The sequence below is a fragment of the Ammodytes marinus genome, assembly GCF_949987685.1.
Source record: "Ammodytes marinus genome assembly, chromosome: 19".
Lineage (NCBI taxonomy): Eukaryota > Metazoa > Chordata > Actinopteri > Uranoscopiformes > Ammodytidae > Ammodytes > Ammodytes marinus.
In genome coordinates this window covers 1,050,213-1,068,445 of record NC_137223.1, presented here as the reverse complement: position 1 = coordinate 1,068,445, position 18,233 = coordinate 1,050,213, and the positions used below count along the sequence as shown (strand labels likewise).

The 18,233-nt window shown below is 41.3% G+C and overlaps 1 protein-coding gene across 1 annotated transcript; it reads left to right on the top strand.

Annotated features, from left to right (window-relative positions):
* Positions 1-15,464: 15,464 nt before the first annotated feature.
* gpr6 (G protein-coupled receptor 6) lies at positions 15,465-16,472 on the top strand (the record flags this gene model as incomplete). The annotated part of the gene is made up of 1 exon (XM_080048396.1): positions 15,465-16,472. The coding sequence occupies one exon, from the start codon at positions 15,465-15,467 to the stop codon at positions 16,470-16,472; it is 1,008 nt and encodes a 335-aa protein (XP_079904522.1).
* Positions 16,473-18,233: the final 1,761 nt, after the last annotated feature.

The following is an 18,233-nucleotide window of genomic DNA, read 5'->3' as shown; positions in this document are numbered from 1 at the left end:
ATAACAATAACAAAAATAAAAGACATAAAGCCCATACATCTATATACACATATAAAAAAAGATAGTAGTGCAGAGGTAAGATAGTTAATGGGGAGGAAAAGCCACATATGGGTTTTGAGCCTTGATTTAAAGGCAGAAATGGAGGAATCGCATTTGTCAGGTGGCAGTTGGTTCCACAAGCACGGAGCAGGTAGCCTGGTTCTACCAGACCATCGTACTTCATTTCATTTGTACAGAAGGTCTGGAATCTCTCAATTGACAAACGTTAACTCACTTGAAGGCGGGTGTCTGTTGAACTTTAAAACTATTGGATCTGCCAACCAACCATGTCATGCGCCGGCTTCTGAGCCATTCCTTCTGTTTGCTGATTGGACCGGCAGAAATCTGTCCGGAGAAAACTTAAGAATATACCGCACACCCAGACTGACTACTGAAGGGAAATGAAAATTGAGCGGAAGTAGTAGGCGGGCGGGGCCAGGCTACGGAGCAGCTAGTGCAAAGTACATTTCTGAGAGTTGTGCCATTGGCATGGCTGTATACGCTGGTCACCAAAAAGAAATTGATCGTCTACAGTAGCTCAGAAGAGACTGACATCTCTATTCCACTTAACGACACCACTGACAAGAGTTCAGATGGCCAGAAAGATGATGATGGTGACTTACTTTGTCATTGTGAGCTTTGCAGGTAAAACCACCTAGATCTGCTAGGCCTTGTTTAAGAAAATTGACCTTCAATCTTTGTAAAATATTTACTTTATTTACTTTAAATAAACCTTGAATAAGTAATTGTCTTATGGATTTGTCTTGCATTACAGTTTATGAGATATATATCAATGGCACAATTTACCCCATGGTATTCTCTCTTGTGGCACAACTTAGACCACACCGGGGGCATGTTGGACAACACACACACGTTCAGTTAGCGTACTGATTGATAGGGATGGGGCCGATCCGATCCAGTATCTGTATCGGGTCCGATATAGCCGAAATCTGCGTATCGGATATCGGACTGACAGCTCCGATATTAAAATTCGATTTCTTTTTTTTTTTTTTTTACTATGTAACATGCGCCGATGTTCGGTGGAGGGAGAGAGGACATCACTTTATAATTTGACATACAGTACATATGAGTTTGTTAGCCAGTGAGCTAACCAAAGCTAATCCAAGTCAAGGAAGTGGAGAGGCTTGTGACAAATTCTACTATGTAAAATACAGCCAGAGAGAGAAAGACTGTTTAGACAAACAGACCACCACATATTCTAGTGGGGCAGAAGTGATCATTGAGAAGGATTTCTGCCTTTAAGATAAACCTATATGCATTTGTGTATATTTATTGCTCTTTTAAATTAGAATTGCTTAAGCCTTCCTATACATAACATCACCACCAACGAAAAAATGTATAACAATTATGATATCGTATCGGTCAGTATCGGTATCGGCCGATATCCAAACCCCAGGTATCGGAATCGGATCGGAACTAAAAAAAGTGGATCGTCCCATCCCTACTGATTGACGACTGGTCTCGCTATCTGTGCCTCGTGAGACTTGGAACAGGGAGGGGGTCCTGCATGTGATGTCTCAGAGGAAGGAAGTGGTATTACAGTAAAGCAAAATTAACTGTATTTAAAATCTTTGTTAGCTCCAGAGATAATGGAGGAGACGAGATGATGTGTCATCATTTTCTAACCCTGAAGTGCTATTATTATAAGTGAAGTGCTGGAAGACTGCACTACATACATCTAGAACACAATCCAGTAATGACACACCTCTCTCTCTCTCTCTCTCTCTCTCTCTCTCTCTTCCTCTACGGTGTAGAGTGCTTCTCACCTGTCAGTCGGTGCACTCCAGTCTCCCTTTCTTCCCATACAAAAAAGCATTCTTGAGCTGTCTTTAAAATGTTGTGCACCAACATAAAATATTTCTACTGCAACCCTAAATGCCTGAACTATGAACAACCTTAATTGCGTTTGCATTGTATTTTATTCCATTATAAAACGCTCACATTTCTAAAGAGGATCACAATCTGGCTTAAAAACTCAATGTGTAACATGAGACTGTACATTTTAAACATAAACTCCCAAGACCCAACTTGAACTTGGGGAGGGGGACACTCTAACCACGAGCCCACCCACAACTATGGCACTATAGGAGTTTTAAGTTCGATACCTAGTGTAATATCTGTCATGGTTGAATTGTGGATAGGAAAAGTATTGTTTTGAGTGACATTTAGAAAACTGTTCAGATCCATCCCCCTTCTTTATAATCAGCGCTTGATTTCTGAACACAGTGTTTAAAACTAATTGGATTTGGGGGCCATTACTATTAGGCAGCACGTTTCATGGCATAATGTGATAATAAAATTTAGGTCACGATGACTTGACCGTGCAGCAGTGAGGCCGGTACGGCATGGTGGAGTCTGATACAATTATCAGATTGGGACCACTCCACAAATTTTGTTCGTTTTGTGTGTGTGTGTGTGTGTGTGTGTGTGTGTGTGTGTGTGTGTGTGTGTGTGTGTGTGTGTGTGTGTGTGTGCACCTCCATTCTCCAGCCGACGCCTCCTACCTACACCTACTCTACCTCCACTCAACCTCAACCACCATACTCCATCATTTAACTTTTCATTGTTTCTCCAGAGCTTGTATCTCTGTGATGGGAATACAAGGTTAAGGGTACATTTGTGCACGTGTGTGCTTGTATGCACTCTTTGAAGATGGTAGCTCGGCTGTGTGTGTTTACAGGCAGGGGGGACTGTAGGCAGGCGGTTAAGGTTGGTCTCTCCTGGAAGGGGCTGTTTTGAAGGGAAGAGAGAGGGCACTTTATGTAAAGGCCATGTTTGTCTAATGTTTTTTAATGTCCCTATAATGGCAGGTGTCTCATTACACTGAAACGCATGGGTATGGATGAATACATATACAGTATGTAGTCGCTGATATTCTTTTTCAGGGGGAAGCGTGTTCTAAGTGGTCCTCACAACAACAACACAGAGAAAAATAGAAATAAGATTAAAAGAGTGGGGCTTCTATTCTGGTGGACAACACCATTTATTTTTCCCCATAGTCCATCATAGAACACGATCAAACATTATTTTGAGATGTTTTTTTTGGGTCCTGTATGTGTGTGATTGGTGTATCTGCCTATTTCCTAAAGATGAGTCACTAGACAACCCCCCCCCCCCTCCCCTCTAGTCCACTGACAAAGGGTGGCCAAACAGCGGTTGCCTGGAAACCAAAAAAACTGGTTGCCATATTGCTATTGCTGGTCTGAATCTCCCCTGCCCATGTCTCTCAGCACGTCATCTATTGTTATATGACATGAATTGAGCTGTTTTTTTATAAAATAATATTACATTCTGTTAATAGATTTTTTCTTATTATTAATCTCTTTTTAGATCAATATACACTCAAAGCCGTGAAGGCATTGTTGTCAAGATGTTCATTTCAGTCTTTGCATCATTTATCAAGCTTTACGTAGAGCCACTATTAAAGTGAAGCTCCTTCCTTTCACATTCATCGGCTTAAGTCATGATGTCAGTTTCTGGGCAGAGTTATAGGAAAATAGATTATTTAAAGGTTGAGTCAGTGATTCTGGACAAAGCTTGTTGTCAAAATCCCTTTTTTGTCAAAATAAGTGAATATCTACTCACACTCTGCTACCTGTCTGCACTGTGGCTGTGTCTTGATTCAGGTATTGCATGGGTATTGCAGCCTACGAAGGCTGCATTTGAAGACCGATTGCGTCATAGCGGCGCGCAAAGGCTGTCCCGTTTGCAAGGCTCCTTGCAAGGCTCCTCATATGCGGTCGTGAAATGCAGCCTTCGTTTCACGGTTTTGAAGGCTGCATCAGATGGATCCTTCACGGCCCAACATATCCCAAGATTCATTGCGTTTTTTTCAGAGATGGCATAAAATAAAATAAGAAATAACAAAACAGCAACGTGTTGCTCCATCTTCTTAACTTTTATCTTCCTTTCTTTTTTTCTTGTACTTTTTTTTCTTTTCGTCTGGTAGACAACTTATTTTTCTTTTTTCCTCCGTTGACAGGGCTGTCTCCGTTGGCAGCAATCAGGGTTGCTAGGCAGCACAGGAGCGGCGAGTCGTCACGCAAGGTAACGGCTTGTTACGTAAACCGGAAATGCTCGTAAACCGAGACCTGCGGAGACCGTCTCATTTAACAAGGCTCGTTGGCCTTAAAACCGGCCTTAAAATCGGCCTTCATGAACAACACTCATGCCCAGATGTACCACTGGAGTCACTACCATTTTTAAGTAAAGAGCTCTGGAAAAAAAACAAAATTAGTAATGAATGTATGAAAGTTACTCTGAAAGTGTGGTCAACAATAAGGAAAAAGTTGATTATTCCTACTTCAATATCAAGAGCGATGAAGATAGCACTGAATGTAGATTTTGTACCTTCCAGACTAGATGCTGGATTTAAGAAATGGGCTGAAAAAGGGCTAACAACGATCGATAAATTATTTGAGGGAGGAGTTCTGAAATCCTTTGACCAACTCTTAAAAAAATTTGATCTTCACATACATGACTTCTACAGATATTTGCAGCTAAGAAATTATCTACAGAAGCATAAAGATTGGGAAAAATTAAAGGAAAGTCCATCAAACATAGAACGCTACTTCATATTGATGATAGAAGGCCTAACTAAAAAGAAGGCTATATCAAACATGTATAAAATACTCCAGGAGGAAATAACAGACAACAGTCTGGATATTAAAAACAATTGGGAACTAGAAATGAATACAATTATCTCAGATGAAAAATGGGAACAGGCATGTAGAGATGGACATAAATTAACCAATAGTCCATTGTGGAGAGAGTTTGAATGGAAGATTAAAATGAGATATTTCAGAACTCCTCTTATCATCTCAAAATTCAGTAACACTTCCAACATGTGCTGGCGGGGCTGTGGCTTGGTGGGAGACCATACACATATATTTTGGGACTGTCCAAAATTATCGACATATTGGCTTGAAATACAAAAAGAAATTAAACAAATAACAGGGATAGATTTACCCCTTGACCCAATTCACTTTATTTTAGGAGTTTTACCCGACGACCTGGGAGATAAAAACCAAATGTATTTATTGAAAGTCCTTCTTCTGATAGCCAAGAAGATGGTTACGGTCTCCTGGCTGAAGCCGCAGCCACCGTCACTGAGTCAATGGAGGGAAAGGGTTGTTAACGTGTATTATATGGAGAGCATAACTGCTAGACTGCAGCTAAAACTGGACATTTTTACAGATAAATGGTCTCCAATCATCCTACAGCTTTCAAAGCTGCAACAATAGAGATTCATGAGGAATGGTTGGCATTAGAGGATTAATATACATGTTAATGTTACAAGCCATTGATCAGTGATTTCTGTGTGTCTCCTCTGTATTTGGGGGTTCGATGTGTAGTCGGGGGAAATGGAGTAGAGTGAGTACCTGCAATGTATCTTGGATATATGTAATGTAATGATTGTGAGTGCACCTTGAGAACGACAATAAAAAAAAGTTCAAAAAAAAAAAAATCGGCCTTCATAGGCTATAGCCTTCATAGACCGCGAGACTGCGTCCTACCAAGTGCGTGGTCTCTGAATCAAGACACAGCCTGTGTGTGTGTGCTGAAAAAAATCCAGTATTTATACTCAACATAAACTGGTATATTGCTAGCTACGATGGGCCCCCTTTGTTTACATACCAGTTTACAGAGCCTGGGCTGTGTATTAACATGTATTTATTTTTGTTGCAGTGCACACACTTAGCGGATCGTGAGGAGATATTCACTGATTTTGACGAAAAGGGATTTTGACAAAAAGCGTTCTCCGGAAAAGCTGACTCCACCTTTAATGGAAAATAAACAAAAGTGGTGTAGGTTACTGAACCATCAAGTAGAGACATTGATCAGTTTATCATGACTGTTTGAATCATATTAGAACTCAGCAACTTTATATTCAGAATTAGATTAGGAAATTGTACATCTGAAGCATAAGTAATAAAGAGCATGTGATAAAATAATGTCTATCGGGGAATGTGCAATCAAAGCTTCAACACCAGAGGAAGTAAAGATGAATAATCTGTCAAAGGGAAATGAGAAAAAAGATATGAACATTTCAAATGTTCCCAAAGTTATAGTTACAGCAGCAGCAGTGTCAGTGTCAGTACTAGAACATTAGAACATATGTTTGTTCCTAGAACATCCTGAACCATGTGTGACAGCCTTGTGTACTGAGTCATGTGTGTGTGTGTGTGTGTGTGTGTGTGTGTGTGTGTGTGTGTGTGTGCTTGTGTGTGTGTGTGTGTGTGTGTGTGTGTGTGTGTGTGTGTGCTTGTGTGTGTGTGTGTGTGTGTGTGTGTGTGTGTGTGTGTGTGTGTGTGTGTGTGTGTGTGTGTGTGTGTGTGTGTGTGTGTGTTTCAGAGAGATACTATAACTAATTGTAGATTGTCAAGTAATCTGAATCCCCGACTGCTCCTCACTACCTGGAACATAGCCATAATAATGCTTTGTTAGTAGGCCTCTTAAAGGCCCAGGAAAAGGCTCTGAGAATATACCAGCAACTGAAAGGTACTATATGATCATGCTATGTGAAGCACAGAGATTATAACCATATGCAAGCTAAAGCGATGAAATACAAATGTAATGAATTATGTTGTTACCATGAAATGGTTGATTGATGTATTAATGAATAATATGATTTAGAAGTACAATAATGTGTTATTATGTTATAATTATATTCAGAGAGTGCTGTGAGAGTTGAAGTGATACAGGAAGCTGCCTGGGCTGGTGTTGCATAAGGTGTGAAGATAGAAGGGAAGTCGAATGTTAGGTTTTTTTTTGCCATGTTATGAGGACGTGACCAAATATGGCCACTCAGCAAAAGCAGGTGGAGAGAAAAAGGGGAAGTTAGTAAACTAGTAAAAGTTATTCATCTAGAAAATAAAGAGAATATAAGGCAAGGTTTTGCGGAGAAAAAGTGAGAGGCACCTATTTGCAGACCCATGGGGGAAACCATTGAAAGTGGAGCTCCACCGGATGCCACGCCCCGAACTCATTTCATTGGTCAGAATTGTAACCTACTCTGAATTTGTTGTCTTCTTTTTGTTTTACTGCCGGAGTTCACCTAGCGGTGAATAATAATACACAGTTTCCACCGGTTATGATGCTAGTACACAGTAAAATACGTCAGTTTGTTAAGGGTCCCAAGTGGCCAGGACGGTGGTAAAAAGTAGATGTTGAGGTAGAAGATGAATGAAGCAACGAAGCTTTGGGTACATCTTCCGAAATCCGTCTCTTTAATTCACAATTATCACAAGTAGGTCAATCACATACAAATATCAACTCTTATAAATAAAACACAAAAAGTTGAACTTTTATCTTAGAAGTCCTGGAAACAAATGCTTGTCTTTTCCTCTTAAACGAAGCTGTAAATAGCCTTTACGTAGTGTCAGTTGGAGCCTTGTTGCAGCAGTGCAGGCTAATGCTAACTGTGTTCGGATTAATAAACCTATTGTATTGTAGCCTATCTCATTCTGCGGCTGCACGCGATCGTTACTGTTCACTTCACAGACGAGCCTCGTTAAATAGCCTAATATGAACATAGGCTATTTATGTCTGGTTGAAATGTAATTCTGCGGCTGCACACGATTGTTACGTTCATTTGCGTGATCACAAAGTCACAGACGAGCATCGATCGTGCAATAGCCTAATATGAATATAGAAATGATATAATAATTAAAACTGTGATTACTAGAGGACAAGGGATCTGGTAATAAATCAATCAGGATCTAGAATGGAAACTGTCACCTTATGTGTCAGACGTTAATGCCTTTCACCCCGCTTTTTAAAATGAGCTGTTTATTTTAATGTGGTGGCACTTTTTGTGTTTCATTTATAAGAGTTTATATTTGTATGTGATTGACCTAGTGTGATAAATGTGAATTAAAGAGACGGATTTTAGAAGATTTACACAAAGCTTCGTTGCTTCATTCATCTTCTACCTTAACATTTTACCACCGTCCTGGCCACGTGGGACCCTTAACAAACTGACGTATTTTACTGTGTACTAGCACCATAACCGGTGGAAACTGTGTATTATTATTCACCGCTAGGTGAACTCCGGCAGTAAAACAAAAAGAAGACAACAAATTCAGAGTAGGTTACAATTCTGACCAATTAAACAAGTTCGGGGCGTGGCTTCCGGTGGAGCTCCACTTTCAATGGTTTCCCCCATGGGTCTGCAAATAGGTACTCTTGGAAAAAGTCAGTTAAGCCTCGTCGGACCTCGCGGACGGAAGCAAGCAGACCTCGGATCGACCACCCCGGAGAAGCAAGCCACAGACCAAGAAAAGGACTTAGTCTCTGAAAAGAACTTAGTCTCTGGACGAGATAGAGAAACAGAGCAGCAAAGACATCGCAAGACTTAGAGAACTCAACACCCTTCATCAGCTGAATCACAGAGGGCCGACAAGAAGAGCGCTCAACCACTTCCACCCAGCTGAAGGGACAATTCGAGAGAACTCTTCGTTTCAACGTTCACATTGTTGCCTGCATAGACATTATATTATGTCTATGGTTGCCTGTGTGAATCAAGACCGGATGGCTAGGAGGTTTGGAAGGCTGAGTCTGACTAGGCTCCCCTCTCCACTCCTCTTAGGAGAACTTTCTGAGACTTTGGACAAAGTTTTGGAGGATCTCCGTGCAGTTCCCAGACAACGGTGAAGGAGAAGTTGCTAGGCCAAGTGACTTTCCCTCTGCCTCTCCACCCCAACCAGAGACCAATATTCCCCGCTTCAGCTCTGCTGCATTGAAGGTTAGATATTAGATGATAGAGTAGGGACCATTGTGAGAATAGCCAACCAATGTAGGTAATAATTTTTGAATCTAAATTGAGCTGTATGCCTGCCTTTAATAACAATAAAGCATTTAATCTTCATTTAACACGTCGTTGTTGACCTTAGATCATTGTCTTTTCTGAGGTTGTAATTTACTAGGTGAAGTGTGTTCTTACATCTACAAATGGTTCTTATAGGTTACTTCTAGCCCTTTAAACTAAACATACCCTTATGGCCTGCTGTCCTGGCCATTAAAACCCTATCCTAGCGACCATACCAAGAGCCTGGATCATTTAGAGGAGAGCTGCCGTTAACTGATGCGACTGGTGTGGTAGTAAGACCCGAGGGCTATTCGGTCCTACTGCTGGGCCAGTGTAAGCAGGGTAGACATCAGGACGAAGGCAGTTAGAAAGCTAGTCGTGTCTCCTCGCCACCTGCTTAATTATTCCTAGTTTATCCTTGAACGGGTAATACTCTCAGGTGATAGGAATCGGACCCTTTAAACGGAGAGCTGGTACCAGAACCTCCTGTACAGGGGCAACTAAAACTCTGGGATCTAAACAAGATACGCAGAACACACAGTACTTAGAAACTGATCATACTGAGGTGTTAATGTAGCATCCCCACAGTTAGATCACTTTCTGGGTTTCTCATTGTGTGTATAGGATTGTTGAGCTAAGACAGAACTAAGCTAGTGCTTTCCAGACCATCTGCTACGCCTACATGAACTCCCTCTATCATGTTAACAGTGGCTCAAATGCTTGTTTTCTCCATGTCTGCGCTATTACTGTCCCTTTCTCACGTGGCCACACACTAGATATTTTAACACGGGCGTGAATGGCAATGTTAGTTAAACCTGCACACCTCCTATTCAGGCGACCTATTGTTGCACCTGTTGCTTCATCTGCTGTGAAGGCATTTGGCAAGGCAAGTTTAAAGCAAAATTCAGACGCAAGAAGACAAGACTCATACATTTCACTGGAGAGAAGATTGGTTTATTTCTTTGCTACTGCAATGATACATTTCCATTGGAGATAAATAAAGTATATATCTATCCTTCCATCCATCCATCCATCCATCCATTCATCCATTCATCCATTCATCCATTCATCCATTCATCCATTCATCCATTCCTCCATCTAAAACTCTCCACTGGAACAAACCTCTTGAAACTGGTAGGAATTTTGTATTGAGGATACCTTCCACAGAACCCCTAATGGAAGTGTTAAATTGGGTGCAATGAGCAGGTGTTGGAATCAAGTTGACTCACTGAAACGCCACATACACTAGGCTTTCAAGTTACAGTTTTTCTCAGTTGCTTTGGTGCTTTTTTCAGATCAGAATGAAAATTCTCATAACTATTAGTTCAACCTCCGCAACATTTAGTCATTTGAGCACATCATAGTAGCAATTTCTCCTTCCTCTGAACAAATTGCAAATGCTTTTAGACATGTATCAGTTGCTTTCATACAATTCTCTGCTGTTTTATAACATTGTCATTTGCTTATGTCATGTCAGTCAAAATGACATATACTTATGGATGCTGAATAGTCGTTCCCAATAAAACTAATAGTCTTCATTTCATTGCTTGAGTTATTACATACAAAATTGTTGAACTAGTTATCAAATTCTGTCAAGCAAATTTTATACCTTTTCTTTATCATAGATACTTTTCTCGCTGCATTGCAAGGGATAATATCCGTTGTGATGTAGATGAAAATATGTGGCCAGACAGACAGGAACGTCTGGATGTGCCAGAATGATTTACCTATACAGTATATGTTCAGTTACAATATGTTCTGTTATATTGTTCACATTTGTGCACATCTCTACCAAAAGGTTTTTTTTGTTTGTTCTAAATAAGTGACTGAAGTGTATTTTTCTTTTGCACAATGTAGAATTGTAGAATTGCAAAGAGCATATACAGTAAAAATGTGAAACATACGTATTCAGTGTCTTGTACTCACTTACTCCCCTAACTACAGCAATGTGTAACTTTACAGTAGTTTTCAAATGGTTGTACAAGTAGTGTATAGTGCTGTCTTGAGCATTTTCAGGTAGTGTCACCGAGTTCTGACCTTTTTTTTTGCATTGGAAAACACTGAGAGAATAAACTGTCATAATGAAAACATGACAAAGCCATTTGACTATCTTGTTCATAAACGATGGTGTCAAGACTTCTTATTTTGATGACACTTAGTTAGTTAGTTAGTTAGTTTATTCGTCAAATGCACAACATAACAGGCAAGCATTCATAGCTGGCAATGAAATGTTTGTGTTCCAAGCTCTCCTCAATAATGCAACAATAAAAAATGTAAAAATAGTATAGAGTATATAGAGTAAAAGAGTAACAACGTATAGTGCAATAAGAACCAAATTTTAGATAAAATAAACCTAGAATATATGTACAGTATATATATATATATATATACATACACACACATACACACATATATATATATATATATACATACACACACATACACACATATATATATATATATATATATATATATATATATATATATATATATATATATATATATATATATATATATATATACATACACACACATACACACATATATATACATACACATATATATATATATATACATACACACACATACACACATATATATATATATATATATATATATATATATATATATATATATATATATACATACATATACACACACATACACAAACATGTAAAGATGTATGTAAAGAATACATATACATATATATATAAGTGTCTCAGACAGCAGTTAAGGGACTTGCGGAGTTCAACATTCTTGTGCTGCTCGGAAAAAAGCTGTTCTTGAACCTGGTGGTTCTGGTTTTGATGCTCCGATACCGTCTGCCTGACGGTAGCAGAGTGAACAGTTCCTGGCTAGGGTGGCTGTGGTCGTTGAGAATGCGCTGTGCTTTTCTCCAACATCTTCGGGTGTAGAGGTCATGTATGGATGGCAGATCAGACCTGGTGATGTGCTGTGCGGTTTTCACGACCCTCTGCAGAGCTTTACGGTCGCGGTCGTTGCAGTTTCCATACCAGCTGGTGATACAGCCGGTCAGGATGCTCTCGATGGTGCATTGGTAAAAGTTGCAGAGTATTCTGGAGCCCATACCGAACCTTCTCAGTCTGCGGAGGAAGAAGAGCCGCTGTCTTGCTGCCTTGACAACAGTGTCAGTGTGGTGTGACCAGGACAGGTCCTCAGTGATGTGTACGCCAAGGAACCTGAAGCTGCTGACTCTCTCTACTGCAGCCCCATCTATGTGGATGGGGGTGTGCTCTCCTCCCTGCAGTTTCCTATAGTCCACTATGAGCTCCTTTGTTTTGGTGACGTTGAGGTGGAGGTTGTTGTCATGGCACCATGTTGACAAGGCCCTCACCTCCTCCCTGTAGGCTGTCTCGTTATTGTTGGAGATTAAACCAATGACTGTGGTGTCGTCAGCGAACTTAATTATTTTATTTGAGCTGTGTGTGGCCATACAGTCGTGCGTAAACAGTGAGTAGAGGAGAGGACTGAGCACGCAGCCCTGCGGTGCTCCAGTACTGAGAGTCAGAGTGGAGGAGGTGTTGTTGCCTATCCTCACAGCCTGGGGTCTGCCCGTCAGGAAATCCAGAATCCAGCTGCATAGGGCTGTGTTCAGTCCCAGGTCCATGAGCTTGGTGATGAGTTTAGAGGGCACTATAGTATTGAATGCTGAGCTATAGTCAATAAAAAGCATTCTCACATAAGTGCTCCCCTGATCCAGGTGGGAGAGGGCAGTGTGGAGTGTGAGGGCGATGGCGTCGTCAGTAGACCTGTTTGGCCTGCAGGCGAACTGTAAAGGGTCCAGGGTGTCAGGCAGAGAAGAGGTGATGTGGGTTTTGACTATCCGCTCGAAGCACTTCATGATGACCGATGTAAGAGCTACGGGGCGGTAGTCACTGGCAGTTTCATTGACATGAATACTTTCTTTTGAGGAATAGACTATCCATTTTGAGCAAGTGACGTACTTTTGCAGGTTATTATCCACTAGGTTTTGCAGTTTGCACTAATTGTTTTGAGAAATGCACTAACTGCTGTGCAAATGTTAATAGTGATGTGAGAAAAGCACCAAAGCGACTGAGAAAAACTGTAATAATCTAGCACATGACAAAACAGTTTTTCAGAATTAGAATATTTTGAATTAGAATTGTATTTGTGTACACTTTATCCAGCCTAATATCCATGATGCTTCATGGTGTTATTGCAAGAGTTCTTCAACAGTTTGTCTGAGATCAGAATTCAGTTCGTGTTTCAGAAGAGAAGTGTACTGGGTTGTAAGAGGTAAGAGGAGTGTTTTTAAGAGCTGTATGTACTTTCTTTTTTCTGAGTGAAATGGCATTGGAAAATGCAGGAGCCTTGTGTGTTTCTTTCTGTCTCTTTCTCCCTCTCTCTCTCTCTCTTTCTTTATTTCTCTCTCTCTCCTTCTCTCTCTCTCTGAGTTCAATTCAATTCCATTTCAAATAAACTCTCTTGGCATGACGGAACCGAAACCTATATTGCCTAAGCAGTACAGAAAATTATAAACATACTGTAGATGACAAGCAATACATGTACACAAAATCAGTAGTCACTAAATAATGAATAAACTTAAAGATGCATTCAGAAACATTTACCACATTATCAAGCAAATACTGCCGTTAACATAGACTAACACTGACTTTTCTCACAACATAGATTGGGCAGTGTTCAAAATTCATGGTGGTCAGGTATCCTACCTACCATGTTCTCTGTATTAAGGGTCAAATAGAATTATAATCTGTTTTTGTGATTTGATGGGTTTGGTTACCATATTTGATCAAATTCTTTCTTACATTTTTTATTTAAATTTTTTCATTATTTATTATTTATTTTTGGGTGAATTGAACTGGCCACGGGTATTGGGTATTGGCCAAGTTCTCACCTGCACTATTGGCTGAAGTACTACTTTATGTTTTTGCAAAATTCTGTATTTGTACGTCTAATTATTGGGTATATTTCTGAATTCAGAATTTTGAGCCTGGTCCTACTTGGGACGTAAATTTGAGTCCTAAAAAAAATAACATCTTTCCTTCTCCTTCAGCTTATGCCGAAATGCCCAGTGGAATTGATATTGAAGCCTAAACATGTCAATATGTTTTCCATGCTCAATATATCCTAATGATCGATTATGTTTCAGAAATTTCATCTTTGAAAAAGTCAAAATGTTGCTATTTGATATTGAGCCTACAGTGCCCAAGTTTGAGCGAATTTATGGAGGATGTCTAGCCCCCCCCCCCTCCCTCCCTCCCTCTCAGTCTCCGTCTCCCCCATACCGTCGTGACGTCAGTGGGGTTTAAGACTATCCTCGCGCGCATCGCTTCATGTCTGTACCCTCTCGTCCTCCTTCCTTTCCTCACACACTCGCCGTCCTCACCGAGATGAACACCGGCCAATGCTTCACACCATCCCCGCCCTGAGTGTCTGTCCCATGCGGGGGAAGAGCACAACAAAATCAAGGGCTTCACTTGAGAGGAGCGAGAGAGAAGAAAACAAACAGGCGGACGATCGTTCCATCCTTTGACATTTACCCGTCGGACAACGGAGCTCTGATTTCAGCGACTATCTCAGCGGCTCATACCGCTTTGACACGTAGGTAGGTTCTAAACTTTTTCGATTTGTTTACCCCCCCCCCCCCCCCCCCCCCCATAAAGGAACATTCAAAATATATGTTTCTTTATGTGGGTTACGAATGTTGTATTTACTTTGAATGGTCAAGATAGCAGAATGATAGTTAAAAGGATTCAGCAAGATATATTCACTTATCATTTGTATTTATTTATTCCTAAGTGGATAAACATAGTCAAACTTATTTAGTTATCAAGCACCAAGGTCACACTAAAGCCTTTATAAAAAAAAGGATTGAAATCATTGATCGTCCTCAAATCAGAAACTGATGACATTTCTGGTGTTTTGTTTGTCGGTACTTAGTCGCTTTGATTTCAGCACCATGGACAGCTCCGGTGCCCTTTTCTGCTGCTGCACTGTTTCAACACAATCTCAACTAAAACTCTTTGGAAGGTGGCTTTGGACGAATACATCAATATCTAACAGCCATTCATTTACACTTTAAAAACAGACTCTTATACGTTGTATGAAACACGTTTGTCTCATTACACAGAGTCTTGTTTGAGGTATTCCATTTGAGTTGAATGTGTGTGAAATACATGTGGCAAAAGGATTTGTTTACTCACTGTCGAGCAGCCTCAAATTTGCAAAAATGATCACCCATCACTCTAGTTTGTTACTGTTAAACTGTTAAAGAGTGGATTTTCTTTGTACCATTTGCAGGACTCTTGCAACAGGTCTTCTTCAAATGCTCATTTCAATCAGTCAGTCAATGCATCTTTACAATGGGCACTTCTTTTATTTCACAGTTGAGACTAACTGTTGCTGCAGGGACAGATTAAGCTTAATTTGTAGGCAATGGCAAGTAGACGCCCCTCAGTCACTTGTCACTGAGCTAGAAACCATAGCGACTCCACTGGAGTGTAGCAGTTGCCTTCACGTTGTCATTAACAACCCAATGTGCTTGTGTTCTCCTCCAGTGTGCAGGACAGAGAGACGAGCGTCGTGTGGAGACATGAACGGGTCCATGGCGGCCAACGACTCCTCGGCTAGCCCTTTGGCTGGAGAAGCCCTCCCCTGGATGGAGGCTGGCTACCCAGAGCACAACGGCAGCCTGGAGTTCTCCAGCGCCCCGCTAGCCTTCCCTATCAACCCCTGGGACATAATGCTGTGCATGTCGGGCACGGTCATCGCCTGTGAGAACGCCATAGTGGTGGCCATCATCTTCTACACGCCCACGCTCAGGACTCCCATGTTCGTTCTGATCGGCAGTCTGGCCACGGCAGACCTGCTGGCCGGCATGGGATTAATCCTCAACTTTGTGTTCCAGTACGTCATCTCCTCTGAGACCATCAGCCTGATCACCGTGGGCTTCCTGGTGGCCTCCTTCACCGCCTCCATAGGCAGCCTCCTGGCCATCACGGTGGACCGCTACTTCTCCCTGTACAACGCTCTGACCTACTTCTCTGATAAGACTCTGCAGTATGTTCACCTGATGCTGCTGGTCACGTGGGGCGTGTCGCTGACCCTGGGTCTGCTGCCTGTGCTGGGCTGGAACTGTCTGGATGAGCCGGCCTCCTGCAGCATCGTCAGGCCCCTGACCAGGAGCAACCTCACACTGCTGGCTGCCTCCTTCTTTGTCATCTTCCTGCTCATGCTGATGCTTTACTTCAAGATCTGCAAGATCGTGTGCCACCACGCGCACCAGATCGCCCTGCAGCAGCACTTTTTTGCCACGTCCCATTACGTGGCCACTAAGAAGGGGGTGTCCACCCTGGCCATCATCCTGGGCACGTTTGGCGCCAGCTGGCTCCCCTTTGCCATCTACTGCCTGGTAGGGGAGCGGGAGTACCCATCAGTCTATACATACGCCACGCTGCTGCCGGCCACCTACAACTCAATGATCAACCCCATCATCTACGCCTACAGAAACGCAGAGATCCAGCGCTCCCTCTACATGCTCCTCTGTGGCTGCTTTCAGGCCAACAAGGCCTACCGCTCCAGGTCGCCCAGTGAAGTCTAGACATCAGGGCCAGGGACACTTTGGTGTGAGCGTGTGTGAGAAAAGAGACGAGAGAGCATTGTGACCAGTGACAATCTGCTTTGGATTGACATTGAATGCATCACAAACACAAAACAAGGGGTGTGATGCTTGACATGTGTCTCTCAAGCGTACTGTATCTGCACTTTACATGTCTCAACAAGAGTTAAGAGGAGGAGGTTTTGCTGAAATGCTGTGAACAAAAAACTGTGAATGTACCTAAATGAGAAAAAAAGGAATGGACAGTCTTGCACTTTAGTCCGTGTTTGTTTTTTTAATATGCCAAAGCAGTATTGTGAAGCCCTTATCGTGTATAAATGTTTGAACCTGTGAGTACCGTGTGGCACTTTTCTATTTTGTATGATGATGTTTTGATGTACATTTTCTACAAGCGAAATAAAGGGACATGACAATCCACCTGTGGCTCCCGCCACGTGTCTTTACTGTTGCACACTCATTTGCAGGAGCCCTTGCATTACTCATGACTCATTCTTTTCTATCATCTATCTACCTTTTCAGAGTGCTGCTGGGTCTGTTTGAAGAGACTAATGGCACACTGAGAAAGCACACGTTGGAATCCCGTTTTTCAGTGTGTGTGTGTGTGTGTGTGTGTGTGTGCGTGTATGGTGTGTGTGTGTGTTTGTGTGTGTGTGTGTTTGTTTGTGATGCTGAAAGACTCGCACTTTTCAGCATCAGAGAGAGAGAGAGAGTGAAAGAGAGAGAGAGAGTTAGAGAGAGAGAGCTTGATACAGACATATGTGGAGAGATAGCCCAGACGTGTGAAAACATGTGCCGTGTGGTCAGGTGTGCTTCCTCTCGGGATGAGCTGGTGCAAAGTAACCTGATGTGCACTCAACTATAAGGGGTCGAGTGGATGCAATTTACTATCCAAATATCTTATTATATAGTATTAACACATGTTATCATTGACCATGGTATATGGTTGCATCGATAATATCTGATGCACTGTACTGTACTGAGGAGGCACAGGACTTGGTGTTGCTTAAGTCTCACCACAGCATCTACAATTACAATATGGGAATAAAGGAGCTGCAGGCACGTGAACATGCACGTGCCGAGAACGATGATGATAATAACTGTGTCTGCTCTCCCTGTCAGCTGGGCTGTGTAGACTCTGAATGAACATGGCAGCAGCTTCAGCAGCCAGAAAGTACAGCCGTTTATCTGGCAGGCTGTTTAAACAGGCAGTGGTGGAGGGCATTTTTCTCCATTCCTCATTATTAGTTTTACGAAATGACATCAGCACTCCACCCTGAATGATCAAAACAGATACAAGATTATATGGATCAACATGTATGTAGCCTACTAATATTTATAATTAATAACTAATATCTATTAAATCAAATTCAAAAGCTTACTCCTACATTAAAATACTTGTAATGTATAATACATGCTGTGTATATGACATGACTTGAGCTCTATGGACATATGTGCAAATATAAGTGTCTTAATATATGAAATATAAACATATAAACTTGTATACAGTAACCTTTATGCTTGTTTTCATATATCCTAATTTGAAACATAGCTGATCTGTATGAATAGATATCATGTATCATACACCACATAACATATTTAAATTAGGGCTGTCAAGCGATTAAAAAAAATAATCTAATTAAATACAGGCTCTGATTAATTAATCTAAATTAATCGCATACTTTTATGACACTTTTATACCTGTTTATAAACAGCTGTATAGCCTACTACAGTTTGTGTTTCTCT